At 36.7% G+C, this 12,609-nt stretch overlaps 1 protein-coding gene across 2 annotated transcripts in view; it reads right to left on the bottom strand.

Moving 5' to 3' along the window:
- Positions 1-374: 374 nt before the first annotated feature.
- The window catches only part of TSEN15 (tRNA splicing endonuclease subunit 15), a 30,973-nt gene continuing 18,738 nt past the window's right edge, over positions 375-12,609 (bottom strand). The window contains exons 4-5 of one of the 2 annotated variants that reach the window (XM_019975982.2): positions 2,176-2,317; positions 375-1,641 (exon numbers count right to left, since the gene is read on the bottom strand). In XM_019975982.2, the coding sequence (XP_019831541.2) occupies positions 1,621-1,641; positions 2,176-2,317 (163 nt within the window). In that variant the 3' untranslated portion in view covers positions 375-1,620. Of the gene's footprint in view, positions 1,642-2,175; positions 2,318-6,643; positions 6,804-12,609 lie in introns of those variants that run through there. The other variant, XR_011560911.1, reaches the window with a different exon arrangement.

The following is a 12,609-nucleotide window of genomic DNA, read 5'->3' as shown; positions in this document are numbered from 1 at the left end:
CAAAGGTGACAGGACACACATGACTACATTATGTAAGACTGCAAGGTCCACCCTGCCGACTCTCCTTGTCACTGGCTTTGAGCAAACAACCAGTTATGCTGGCAAGGCTCATGCAACAAACAGGGTGGCCTCTTGCCGACAGCACACTAAACTGAGGTCCTCGGTACATGGCCCACAGGAAATAGAAAGCTGCTACCAACCACATGAGTGAGGAAGGAGACCTTTCCCCAACACAGCCTCAGATGAGACTATGGCTGTGACGGCAGCCTTACAAAAGACCCAATTTTGAGATATTAAATGTGTTGTATTTTTAAGCTGCTAAGTTTCTGGTAACATTAGTATATAAAAATAAATAACAAATATAGATCTCAGGATACATTTTTTTACTTTAAAACATTTTTATTATAAAAGTAATACCAACAAAGAAAAACTAAAATCTTAAAGAAAGACAAAGCCATCCATTTACTGCCCTGCCCTCCTATTATAACCAGTTAGGAATTTATTTTGTCCTCTTTTTTATTATATACTTGGTGTGTTATTTACAGCCATAATCATACCCATTCATACACTTTTGTATCTTGCTTTTTTCTTTTTACTAAGCATTTTCTCATGTTTTACAGTATACTCATTTCTAATTTTTAATGGGTACATAACACACCATTCATTACCTTTGTATGTTTATTGACTATTTCCCCAGACCAGGTGTTGGCAAACTATGTCCAGACATTTGTAAATAAAGTTTTATTGGAATACAGGCATATCCATTCATTTACATACTATCTACAGTTATTTTTATTCTACAAACAGGATAGTTGAGAAGTTGTGAGAAAATCTATATGGCCTGAAAAACCTAAAACAGTTCCTTTCTGGCACTTTCCAGAAAAATTTTTCTGACTCTTGCCTTAACTTTTAAAATACCTTTCTTTGCAACAATTAATTAAGAAGAAGTAGAAAAACTAGGTCTACTGAAGAAAGATGTTTTTAAGGTTCACACTGTCCGCTACTATTAATATCTCTCCTACAACAGTCTAGCTCTGATACAATATGATGGCAGTAGTAAGAATGGGAGAAAAAAAAAAAGGCCCAGTGCTCTTGTAGGTAACACTTCTCTGGTCCCTATTAATCTAGATATGCAATTTTATACTCTGGATGAGCATATTTTTAATTTTGATTTAAAGTTAACCAAAGAAGGAACTAACATTAATTGTACCATGAAAACCAATCAAAAGGACACTTTCTACTGGGGATGAAAAAGCAGGCTAAAGTAAATTCTCCATTTCTGCAGACTAGCTGTAGTGACCAAAAGGCACAGAGAGAGTTGAGTAAGGGAAAAAAATGGTGGTCTCAAGAATGTCCTATCCTTCTGAACATGCCATAGGCATAAACTTGCATATGACTATAATCAAACTGTCTCCAGGTGAGAAAGTTCTAGAGCAACTATCTATTTTTTTAACAAAATAAATTCTTCTATACGGGAAAGTTTTATTCTTCAAGAAAGAAAACTTCTGGGATGGGACCAGCTAAGTCAGCCCTGACTATCTCTGAGATACAAGATGAACCAGGCTGATGGTTCTTAATCCAGTCTTGTGTGAACAAAGTAAGCATCAGGAAGTATAGGTGTCATCTTCTAAGGGAAATATTCTGCAACATAAAAAAAGGAAAAAGATCAGGATGGACCTTTTCCCCAAAAGATAATGTAACTTAAAGCAAAACTTGAAAGATATTTATTGTGATTATCTCAATTATGCTAACAATGTATGTAAAGAAACATATAAAACACATTTATGTATTAAATCATTCCTGTCAAAATGCCAACCAATTTAACATTTCCTTAAATGTTCTTTTGGTCAAAACTATTACAAGCCTTTATATTCCACCCCAGTTACTCATCAAATAATTAAATGCGTCATGACTTCACGAAGGACTCTTGGAAACTATAAAATTTTCTGTAGAGTGAGAAAGTTAAATAATTTTTTGTGAAAACAACTAAGAACATGTTACTTTGAACAGAACATAGCTAGTTTTCTGAGGTATGAGACATCAAGTCCTTTTTCCCTTGAATTTTCATATTGCAAAAGAAGCAATGGTTCTGTGAATGCATTGATTCACACTTAAAATCATGTCATAATTTTCTTCTTTTTTCACTGTTTTACTGATAGTCGCCTCCAAACTGACCTGAGGATCCGGCAGCATAAATCCATCAGTGAGTTTGTAGTAGACTATGGTAGAGTCGGACTCCACTATGGCCAAAGTAAATGACGTGGGCGAGTCGGGATCACCTTGCAATTTTCGAGATGCCTTCAAGATTTCCCTTATCCTGAAAACAGAGTCGTATCACATTTAGGATTCACAGTCACTCAGTTAATAAGAAGGTCAAATACTGTAAAATCCTGGAGACAAGGTACACAATAACACTATATCCATAACGTTGACTCAGGAAATGTCTGAAGGCTCAAATATAAACATTTAAGTTACCTTTTTATACAGAAAATCCCACAAATAAGCATTATCTACTGCTTTTCAGTTCTCCTCTTTTGTATTCACTTCTCTCTCCCGATCATTAAACCTAAGAGAATCAAAACTGTATCTAGGGAACCTTCAGAAAGGGACACTAACAGCATTTAGTGCTTCTAAACTGGCCAAAAATTTTCATTACTCATCTTCCAAGTTTCCAACTTGGTATCTTACAGCAAAACAACTGGTATTCAGGGTTTTGTTTTGTTTTTTTTTTAAATAGATTATAATACATATTTCCCCATATTTCTACATGGTGCTCAAAATTACAATCTTTATAAGGTTATATAATAGTCTATTGATTCACAATGCAGCCAATCGTTCCCCTATTGCTGTAATGTTCTTTCAGGTCTTTTCTGTGTGTGTGAGGAAGATGGTGCTAATAAAGGTGAACTGTGATAAGCGTCTTCTTTCAGGTCTTTTCTGTGTGTGTGAGGAAGATGGTGCTAATAAAGGTGAACTGTGATAAGCATCTTCTTTCAGGTCTTTTCTGTGTGTGTGAGGAAGATGGTGCTAATAAAGGTGAACTGTGATAAGCATCTTCTTTCAGGTCTTTTCTGTGTGTGTGAGGAAGATGGTGCTAATAAAGGTGAACTGTGATAAGCATCTTCTTTCAGGTCTTTTCTGTGTGTGTGAGGAAGATGGTGCTAATAAAGGTGAACTGTGATAAGCATCTTCTTTCAGGTCTTTTCTGTGTGTGTGAGGAAGATGGTGCTAATAAAGGTGAACTGTGATAAGCATCTTCTTTCAGGTCTTTTCTGTGTGTGTGAGGAAGATGGTGCTAATAAAGGTGAACTGTGATAAGCGTCTTCTTTCAGGTCTTTTCTGTGTGTGTGAGGAAGATGGTGCTAATAAAGGTGAACTGTGATAAGCGTCTTCTTTCAGGTCTTTTCTGTGTGTGTGAGGAAGATGGTGCTAATAAAGGTGAACTGTGATAAGCATCTTCTTTCAGGTCTTTTCTGTGTGTGTGAGGAAGATGGTGCTAATAAAGGTGAACTGTGATAAGCATCTTCTTTCAGGTCTTTTCTGTGTGTGTGAGGAAGATGGTGCTAATAAAGGTGAACTGTGATAAGCGTCTTCTTTCAGGTCTTTTCTGTGTGTGTGAGGAAGATGGTGCTAATAAAGGTGAACTGTGATAAGCGTCTTCTTTCAGGTCTTTTCTGTGTGTGTGAGGAAGATGGTGCTAATAAAGGTGAACTGTGATAAGCGTCTTTCTGCAGGTAGTAGTTTCGTTTTAAATAATTCTGAGGGTCTTTCCAAGTATCAGAATTATTGGATATGAACACAGATATTTCTGTGGCTTTCATGTATTCTGATACTTAATAAAAGCAAAAAGAAAAATACAGAGAGAAAAAATGTTTTTATAAAATTATATGTCAAGTATCAATGTTATGAAGGATTTTGGTTTGCTTGCTGTGGAAAATAGTCGACTAAATCCAATATCAAGATCTTCAAAGCACTGTTAGCTTTTGCTTACCATGAACTAAAAATCCTTATTACCTACCTGACAAAACCTGTGTTCAGTAATTGAGGAAAATGTAAGCTCCAGGGGAGACTTCTTAAAAGGGCAAATAAAAAATGATCAGTTGTGTTTTTCATTAAGCTAACCAATTTTCTGGAATTGGAAAAAGATTTACTAGCATATTAACATGCTACAACTGAATACATAAATAACCCTATACTCTCTTTAGCAAAAGTCTAATTTGTCCCCTTAAATTCTACTGCCAACTCTAAGTAAAAATTCTTGTGGTGACTCTTCACCCATCCTACTAGCTCTTTAATTTATAAAGCATCTAAAAAGAAGTCTCTGGTTTGAAATAGTCTTCTTACAGTAATTATAATACTTTTTTAAAAACCTGTGGAGAAGACAAGATTTTAAAAGTGATTTAAAACAGCAATAAACCTCTGGGAAAGCTGAAACTGAATTGTTCTTGCTAAACTACCATTTAGTCACTGCATAATATGTTACAGAGTGATAACTGGTTTCTTAAAACAGATACAAAAGGCTGCTTACCTACTACCTATCATTTAATATTCACAAGTATATAATCACATAAAGAGAGAATGAGTTTCTAAGTTTGTCAAACCTCATAGTCAAACCATTTCTAAGATGACCTTGAGAGAGTTAATTCAACAGCATGGTAATACTGGTATTATTGGATAAATAAAATTTTTGCCTGAAAAAAAAATCTTAATTCCTTTTCAAGAGTCAGCAAAGCATCATCTTCTTTCCCCAATCCTAGAGACACCTTGTGCAAACTTTCATTACTGTAATCACTACCTCCTATTTACACACCTAAGTGTCTGTTTCCACTGGCTTGTACCAATTTTGAGTGTCAGAGCGTTCTAAGAAAAAAAATTAATAGTATGTAGTAGAATGCTTCCAAGTATCTGTAGTAATTTCTTCAAAATATCTGACATTTGCTTGCTTTTTGTTTAACGGGCACGCATGCTAAGTTGCTTCAGTTGTGTCCGACTCTGCGACCCTATGGACTATAGCCTGTTAAGCACCTCTGTCCATGAGATCCTCCAGGCAAGAATACTGGAGTGGGTTGCCATGCCCTCCTCCAGGGGATCTTTCCAACCCAGGGTTCAAACCCACATCTCTTACGTGTCATCATAATATTCAAATTGCTTTATCATTTGTCTCTACACCAGGGCCTGGCAAACTCTGGACACCTGTTTTTCTATAGCCCATGAGCTAAGAATGATCTTTATATCTTCAAACGGTACATTTTGAATGGTCATATAAGTACCTACGTAATAGCCTTGATTTTGCCACTGTGCCCACGAAGACAAACATACTTACTACCTGATCCTTTAAGAAAAGGTTTGTTGACCCCTACTCTACACTATGGAAAAAGTTAAGAATAAAAATTGTAAGATATGATCACCAAGGCAGTGTTCCTTTTTTTCAATATTACATATTCAAAAGTCAGAGCAGAAGGAGATTTCACTTCTAATTAGGATATAGAAGATCTCAAAAGACCACCATTCCTATGATAATAAAGAGAAAAGACCTCATTTGCTTAAAAACATACCATTTTTCTTTAATGCCACAAAAGAGAGGTAAACACAAAGGGGTATAAAGGAGCTAAATTCCAATGAGAAATGAGCCCTTCCTGGGTAAACTAGAGACCAAGACACAGCCACTTCTACCCCTCAAGGGCAACTGCTAAGTCTGGTCACTGTGGCTGGAGGAGTGAGCCAGTCATATGAAAGTGACTTCACTGGGACAAGGAGAAAACAGCACAACATCTAAAAGCCACACTTGAACTGGTGTGGTGGATTGGAATCTTGAGGGACATTAGTCCCTCCAGTTCACCAATTCTTACTCATGGGACTTCTGCTGTGTTTAAGCAGCAGCATGAAAAGCTGGGGAAGGGGCTAGAAAATGACAGGCAAGCCCTAATCACTAGGCCCTGCTGAAGAGAGAGGCCTGATTCCATTCTCAAGACATTTGAAACCAGAACAGAACACTATAAAGCTGCAACCCAGCCATGATTCCTCTTGACTTCTGATCTGAATGAATAAATAAGACCCTGCCTCTACCTGCCAAAGAGAGGAAAGGATGAGCTCTTTGGGGGGCAGGTAGGTAGCATCCACATCAGTCTGTCAACCTCAGTCTCTTCTTCATACACAATGGCCAGCATCCCATGAAAAACTCAAAGCTATGTGAAGAAGGTGGAAAATATATCTAATAATCAACAGTAAAAAATCAATACAAGAAGACCATCAGAAAACTAAGGCTGTTGAAAAACTTAGATGCTGGATTTAAGATTCTAAAATAACTACAATAAATATTATGGTATTGATTAAAAACACAGACAAAATGAGTGATAAGATGAAAAATTTAAGCAAAAGAATGAAAATTCTAAAGAAAATGAACATTCTAGAATCTAAAAACACATTTTCTCAATTATTGACTAGGCTCAATGACAGATTAGACACAACAGAAGAAAGAATTTAATGAACCTAAAAACAGGTCACAAAAAACTTAATTGAAGTATAATACAAGGAGAACATTTTTTTTCCTTTAAATAAAACATCAGAGGCCTTTAGTGCAGTATCAGTCTAACATACGTGTAAATTACAGAAAGAAAATGAGGAGAGAATAGTGTGTTCTTACTCTGTTCAGGCTGCTATAACAAAATACCACAGCTTATACACAACAGAAGTTTATTTCTCAGGGTTCTGAAAGTTGAAAAGTCCAAGATCAAGGCACCAGCATCGTCTCTTTCAAGTGGAGGTCCTCTTCCTGGTTCACAGCCAGAAGCCTCTTACTGCATCTTCACATGGTGAAAGGGATAAGAGATCTCTGTGAGGTCTTCTTTAAAGGCACTAATTCCATTTAGGAGGGTTCTACCATCATTGATTGCTTAAGCACCTCCAAAGATCTCACCTCCTAATACCATCATCTTCTGGGCTAAGGATTTCACCATATGAAACACAGGGGACACATTTAGACTACAGCTGCTGCTGCTGCTAAGTCGCTTCAGTCGTGTCCGACTCTGTGCGACCCCATAGACGGCAGCCCACCAGGCTCCCCCATCCCTGAGATTCTCCAGGCAAGAACACTGGAGTGGGCTGCGATTTCCTTCTCCAATGCATGAAAGGGAAAAGTGAAAGTGAAGTCGCTCAGTCGTGTCGGAATCTTAGCGACCCCATGGACTGCAGCCCACCAGGCTCCTCCATCCATGGGATTTTCCAGGCAAGAGTACTGGAGTGGGGTGCCATTGAAATAGTTCAGACTTTCCCAAAATTGTTGTCTCTGAATGTAAAATGTCTCTCTTACAGAGAGTATGTAGTTGGATCTTGTTTTTATATTCAGTCTTATAATTTATGTCCTTTGATTGGAAAGTTTAATCCATTCACATTTAAAATAAAACTAATATTGTTGGATTTATGTATGCTATTTTGCTATTTGTTTTGGGTGGCTCAGCTGGTAAAGAATCCACCTGCAGTGAGGAAGACCTGGGTTCAATCCCTGGGTTGGGAAGATCCCCTGGAGAAAGGAACAGCTAGCCACTCCAGTACTCTGGCCTGGAGAATTCCACGGACTGTATAGTCCACGCGGTCACAAAGAGTTGGACACGACTGAGTGATTTTCACTCTCACTTTCTGTATATCACATGTCTTTTTTTGTTCCTCTGTTCCTCCTTTACCTCCTTCTTTTGTATTGATATTTTCTAGAGTACTACTTTGATTACTTTGTGGGTTTTTTTTTTTTTTTTTAACTATACAGTTGACCCCTGAACAATACAGATTTGAACTGTGCAGGTCTACTTATCTGTGGATTTTTTTTTTCAATAAATATATATTCAATACTATAGTACTATGATCCCTGGTTTATTGAATCTGTGGATACAGAACTGCAGACACAGAGGGTCAACTATAAAGTTATACTCAGATTTCCAACTATGCAGAGGATTGGCATCCCTAACCCCTGCATTGTTCAAGGGTCAGCTGTATTTTTTTGAGTTTCTTGGTGGTGGTTCTAGAGATCACACTATATGCACCTTAATTTATCACAATTTACTCAGATTAATTCTAATCCAATTCTAAAACAAATATAGAAACTCCAATATAATTTCATTCCTTTCTGCCTCCTTTGTGTTATTATTGTCATATATATTATGCCCGCTGCTGCTGCTAAGTCGCTTCAGTCGTGTCCGACTCTGTGCAACCCCATAGATGGCAGCCTACCAGGCTCCCCCATCCCTGGGATTCTCCAGGCAAAAACACAGGAGTGGGTTGCCATTTCCTTCTCCAAAGCATGAAAGTGAAAAGTGAAAGTGAGGTCGTTCAGTCATGTCCGACTCTTAGCGACCCCATGGACTGCAGCCTACCAGGCTCCTCCATCCATGGGATTTTCCAGGCAAAAGTACTGGAGTGGGGTGCCATTGCCTTCTCCATATTATGCCTATATACTATAAACTCAGTACAATGTTATATTATTACTTTATACAATCTTATATCTTTTAAAAAGTTATGAGGAAAAAGGAAACAAAATATATTAACCTACATATTTAATATTTCTGGTATTAATATTTCTTCAAGTTGCTCTCTGATGTCATTTCCTTGCTTCTTTACAGCCCCATCCTTTGTGTTAATATTATAATCTGTATTACTTCTTAATACGCTATAAGTCTGATCTGTTGATTTGTGACAAAGGTACAAAGGCAATTCAATGAAGAAAGTCTTTTTAACAAATAGTGCTATAATCTGAAGATAGTATACCTCGATGTCTACAAATAGGATTACTGTAATAATCAATGGGGTGGCATACATGAAAAGGCTTTACAAATTGACTGGTAGTCACTGAATACAGTATTTTTATCAACTATCTATACCAGATTTCCTTCTTTGAAAACTGGGACGTAATATGATAATCACTACCTTCCTCTTAAAAAACAATCTCCACCTATGTTGAATGGTATGACAATTAGCTAGCTTACTGCTCATATCAGAGGTTTACTTTATAAAGAGATATTTAAATGAAACAACCATAAATACTAATCAGTAGTGTTATTACACAGCACTGATGGAGAGTAATACTCTGAAGCCACAGCAATATACATAACTTACAAATAAGTTTCTTTAAATATCCCTAAGCAGGGTATGACGAAGATGGGACACAGATGGAAGGGGAATAAAAAAAAACAACTTAAGACAACTTTTACCTATTTTCTTTTTCTCCCAATATAACATGATTTAAATCAAAAAGGTGTATGTGTATGTGTGTGTGCATGCATGTGATTTTTTCCCCTAATGTAAACTGCGTGGGAATTCTAGCTCAAATACTGAAATTTAGGATAGAAATTTCCATCTCATTCATATTTGTTTCCAGAGTTCTTTGATATAAATAGCAAAACATTTTCAGACTTACTCAAAACACCCATGTGGGAAACCCTCACATTTGAAAATTAGCTCAGAGTTGTAAAGGGGGTATTGTCTTCAGAGTTGAGGGGAATCACTGTCAAAAATGAAATGGAAGTTCCCATCTCACAGCTCTGTCTATCCTCCATGGAAGCGGGGAGGGGGGGGGGCGGTGCGGATTACCAATGAATTTTCTCAGTAATAACAGAATTAAATCATTTCTCTGCCTCTGTTACTCAAAGCACTCTTGGGAAGTCTCACAAAGATTCTTGTTCAGGATCTCTTCTAGTCAATGGCAATTTTTAACTCATGTTTAAGGTAATGCCATCATCTTTGTCTATTTGAGATCTGTGTTTTTGTTCCCTTTATGGGGTACTAATAAACTCCTAAAGATGTTTACTTTGCCTTTGAGTCAATAGACTGTGCTTTCTCAATATGACACCAACAACAGGTTTCAAAGTTCTATTTTAAAAATCATACATGATTGTAAAGATGCTGAGGATAATGAAGCATCACTAAAATACTATAGTCTCATTTAACCTCTAACAAGCTCATAGTTTGAAATCTTAATTTAGAAACCACAGAACAAAGACTCCTTATATGCATATTTTTTAAAAGCTCAGTTCTTTGGAAAGATATTGTAGAGATGTTACATCAGACAGATCTAAAATAATAATTTAGATAATAAAACTCTTTATAGTTCATATCTGATAGAAATTCACATATGTAAAACATAATCTATGTATTAACAATAAGATCTTCAGGTTTTTGAGTTCATTACATTTTAAGGGAAAAATCCCACCTAAGAAAGAGACAAATCAGTATCACAGTTGTTGATCAACAATAACAGAATTTGATGTTTGTAACAGGTTTTTCTTTCTTATAACTGTTTAGAGAGGAGCTCAGCATACTGAAAACAGTGATTCTGAAGTTTAACAAAGTTAACTTGAGAATGTATCTGAGGCAAACACACAGAGAACATTATTTGGCTACTGCCATTTCTCCAAGCTATTTAAATTCTTTTGATAAATCTTAGCATATAAATATATATATATATATATATATATATAGTTTTTTTTGGTTAAGAACCCTACAATAGAGACGAAGTAATCTCTGGAGATTTGCACAAAGGGCAAAAAAGTTGAAGACAACATTAATTTTAACTTCAATCTTAATGCATCATGGGTTAAAATTATTAATTTCACCCCACAGAAGGCAATAAGTTCTTCAGTCCTCTTCAATGTGGCCAAATTGATACATGCTTTAGTTACATTGATAAAAGACATTAACTCCCTGATCTGCCTCATTATGATATATTGAAAGGACACACCATAATGCAACTCTGAAACACAATGCAAGATTAAATTGGTGCCCACGGGGCCTTACTCATCCACAGGCTCAATCCTCAAAGTTTCAAGAATAACAGACCACCCGCTAAGGGACCATGCCAATGCCTTCCTCATAAAAAATCAAGGCAGCTACAGTCTCAGGGGGGTTTACTCAACAATTAAGTGCCTGTGTGGCTATTTGCCCCAGTGGGAAGTCATTCTGCTAAAATAAATTGCAAGTTTGTTTTTTGTTTTTTCCTTGAGGGTAAGAGGGAAAAAAAAATGCTATGCTAGTTGAAAGAAGCTGCCAGAATGGGTGGTTTCACCAGCAGATTTCCAGCAGAGGTCGAATGAGGACACACATCCTGATATGCAGGCAGAGAAACGCCAGAAGCCACTTCACGAGTTACCAGACTTCAGGCCTCATATAAAATAATGATCACTTAATGAATTTGTAATAAAGAGTATATACTTTTGGAGAGAAGAAACATTTTTTACAGGGAAATGATAATGGAGTATCCTTCAAAAAATATGTAGCACTTCAGAATTAAATCTTATAACCAAGAACATCTTTAAAAATGTTCTAAAGGAGGAACTGTTAGTTCTATTAACCCTTTACTCCACCATTACTATAAGTCCTTCTTCCAAGGCACTTAGGCAAAAGAAGGGCGTGTTGAGCGGTGAAGATATGGATGAAAAACAATTTAACTAAAAGGTAAGGAGCCTATTCATAGCATCAGCAGAGGGACTCTCCAGATCCGTGACTGTTCTCTCCTCAGATGTAGACAGTTTCAGATACCGTGTAAAGTGTGGGAAAATCTTGCCAACAGATGAATTTTGTAGACACTCTAGTTCTATAGAAAAGATATTACTCAGCAACTTTCTTTTGCAGAAATTGAGTCATCTCCCTCACTCATCCAACAAATACCTATTTAACACCAGATATCAGGTACTAGGTTAGGCACAGGGGAAGTATTAATAGCAATGAACAGAACAATGTTCCTGTTTCCATCAAGGAAGTGGGAGGAAGAAGAAAGTAAATAATACATAATACACTGGGTAGCAATAAATGTGGTAATAAAAGAGGGCCACTTCGTAGGTTGCAACAGTACCGAGGGTGAGACATTAGTAGCTTGTACCAGCGTGATATGGTATAGCAAAAGAGGTGAGAGATGGTCAAATTTTAGATAAACTTCTAAGGGAGAAGTGACAGAATTTGTTAACAAATTAATTTGGAGGTCTGAGAACTGGGTGGATTAAAACTAATCAGAGATTATATAGCAAGGTTAACATATGAAAGTCAGTTGCTTTCCTATATACCAGCAATGAACAAGTGGAATTTCAAATGAAAAACACAATGCCATTTACGTTAGTACCCAAAAAGTTAAATACTTTAGGTGTAAACTAAGAAAAATATACACAGGATCTGTTTAAGGAAAACTATAAAACCCTGATGAAAGAAATCACAGGAGATCTAAATAAATGGAGAAATAGTCCATATCCTTGGATAGGAAGATTCAATATTATTAAGATGCCAATTCTTCCATTGTGATCTATAAATTAAGCACAATCCTAATCAAAACTCTCAACTATGCACCATTCTGAAAAAGGCAAATCTACAGAGAGAGTTAAAAGTTCAGTGGCATCCAGCAGTTCAGAGTGGGGGCAAAGGGATGACTATATGCAGCACACAGGATTTTTAGGGCAATAAAACTATTGTATATAACGGTGGATATGTGACATTATGATTTGTTAAAACCAGTAGACCTGTACAATAAAAAGAGTGAACCTTATTGTAAAACTATGGACCTTCAGATCAGATCAGATCAGATCAGTCGCTCAGTCGTGTCCGACTCTTTGCGACCCCATGAATCGCAGCACGCCAGGC

Source organism: Bos indicus, chromosome 16 (genome assembly GCF_029378745.1).
Source record: "Bos indicus isolate NIAB-ARS_2022 breed Sahiwal x Tharparkar chromosome 16, NIAB-ARS_B.indTharparkar_mat_pri_1.0, whole genome shotgun sequence".
Classification (NCBI taxonomy): Eukaryota; Metazoa; Chordata; class Mammalia; order Artiodactyla; family Bovidae; genus Bos; species Bos indicus.
Note: the sequence above shows the minus strand (reverse complement) of the source record. Positions and strands in the feature narration are given on the sequence as shown.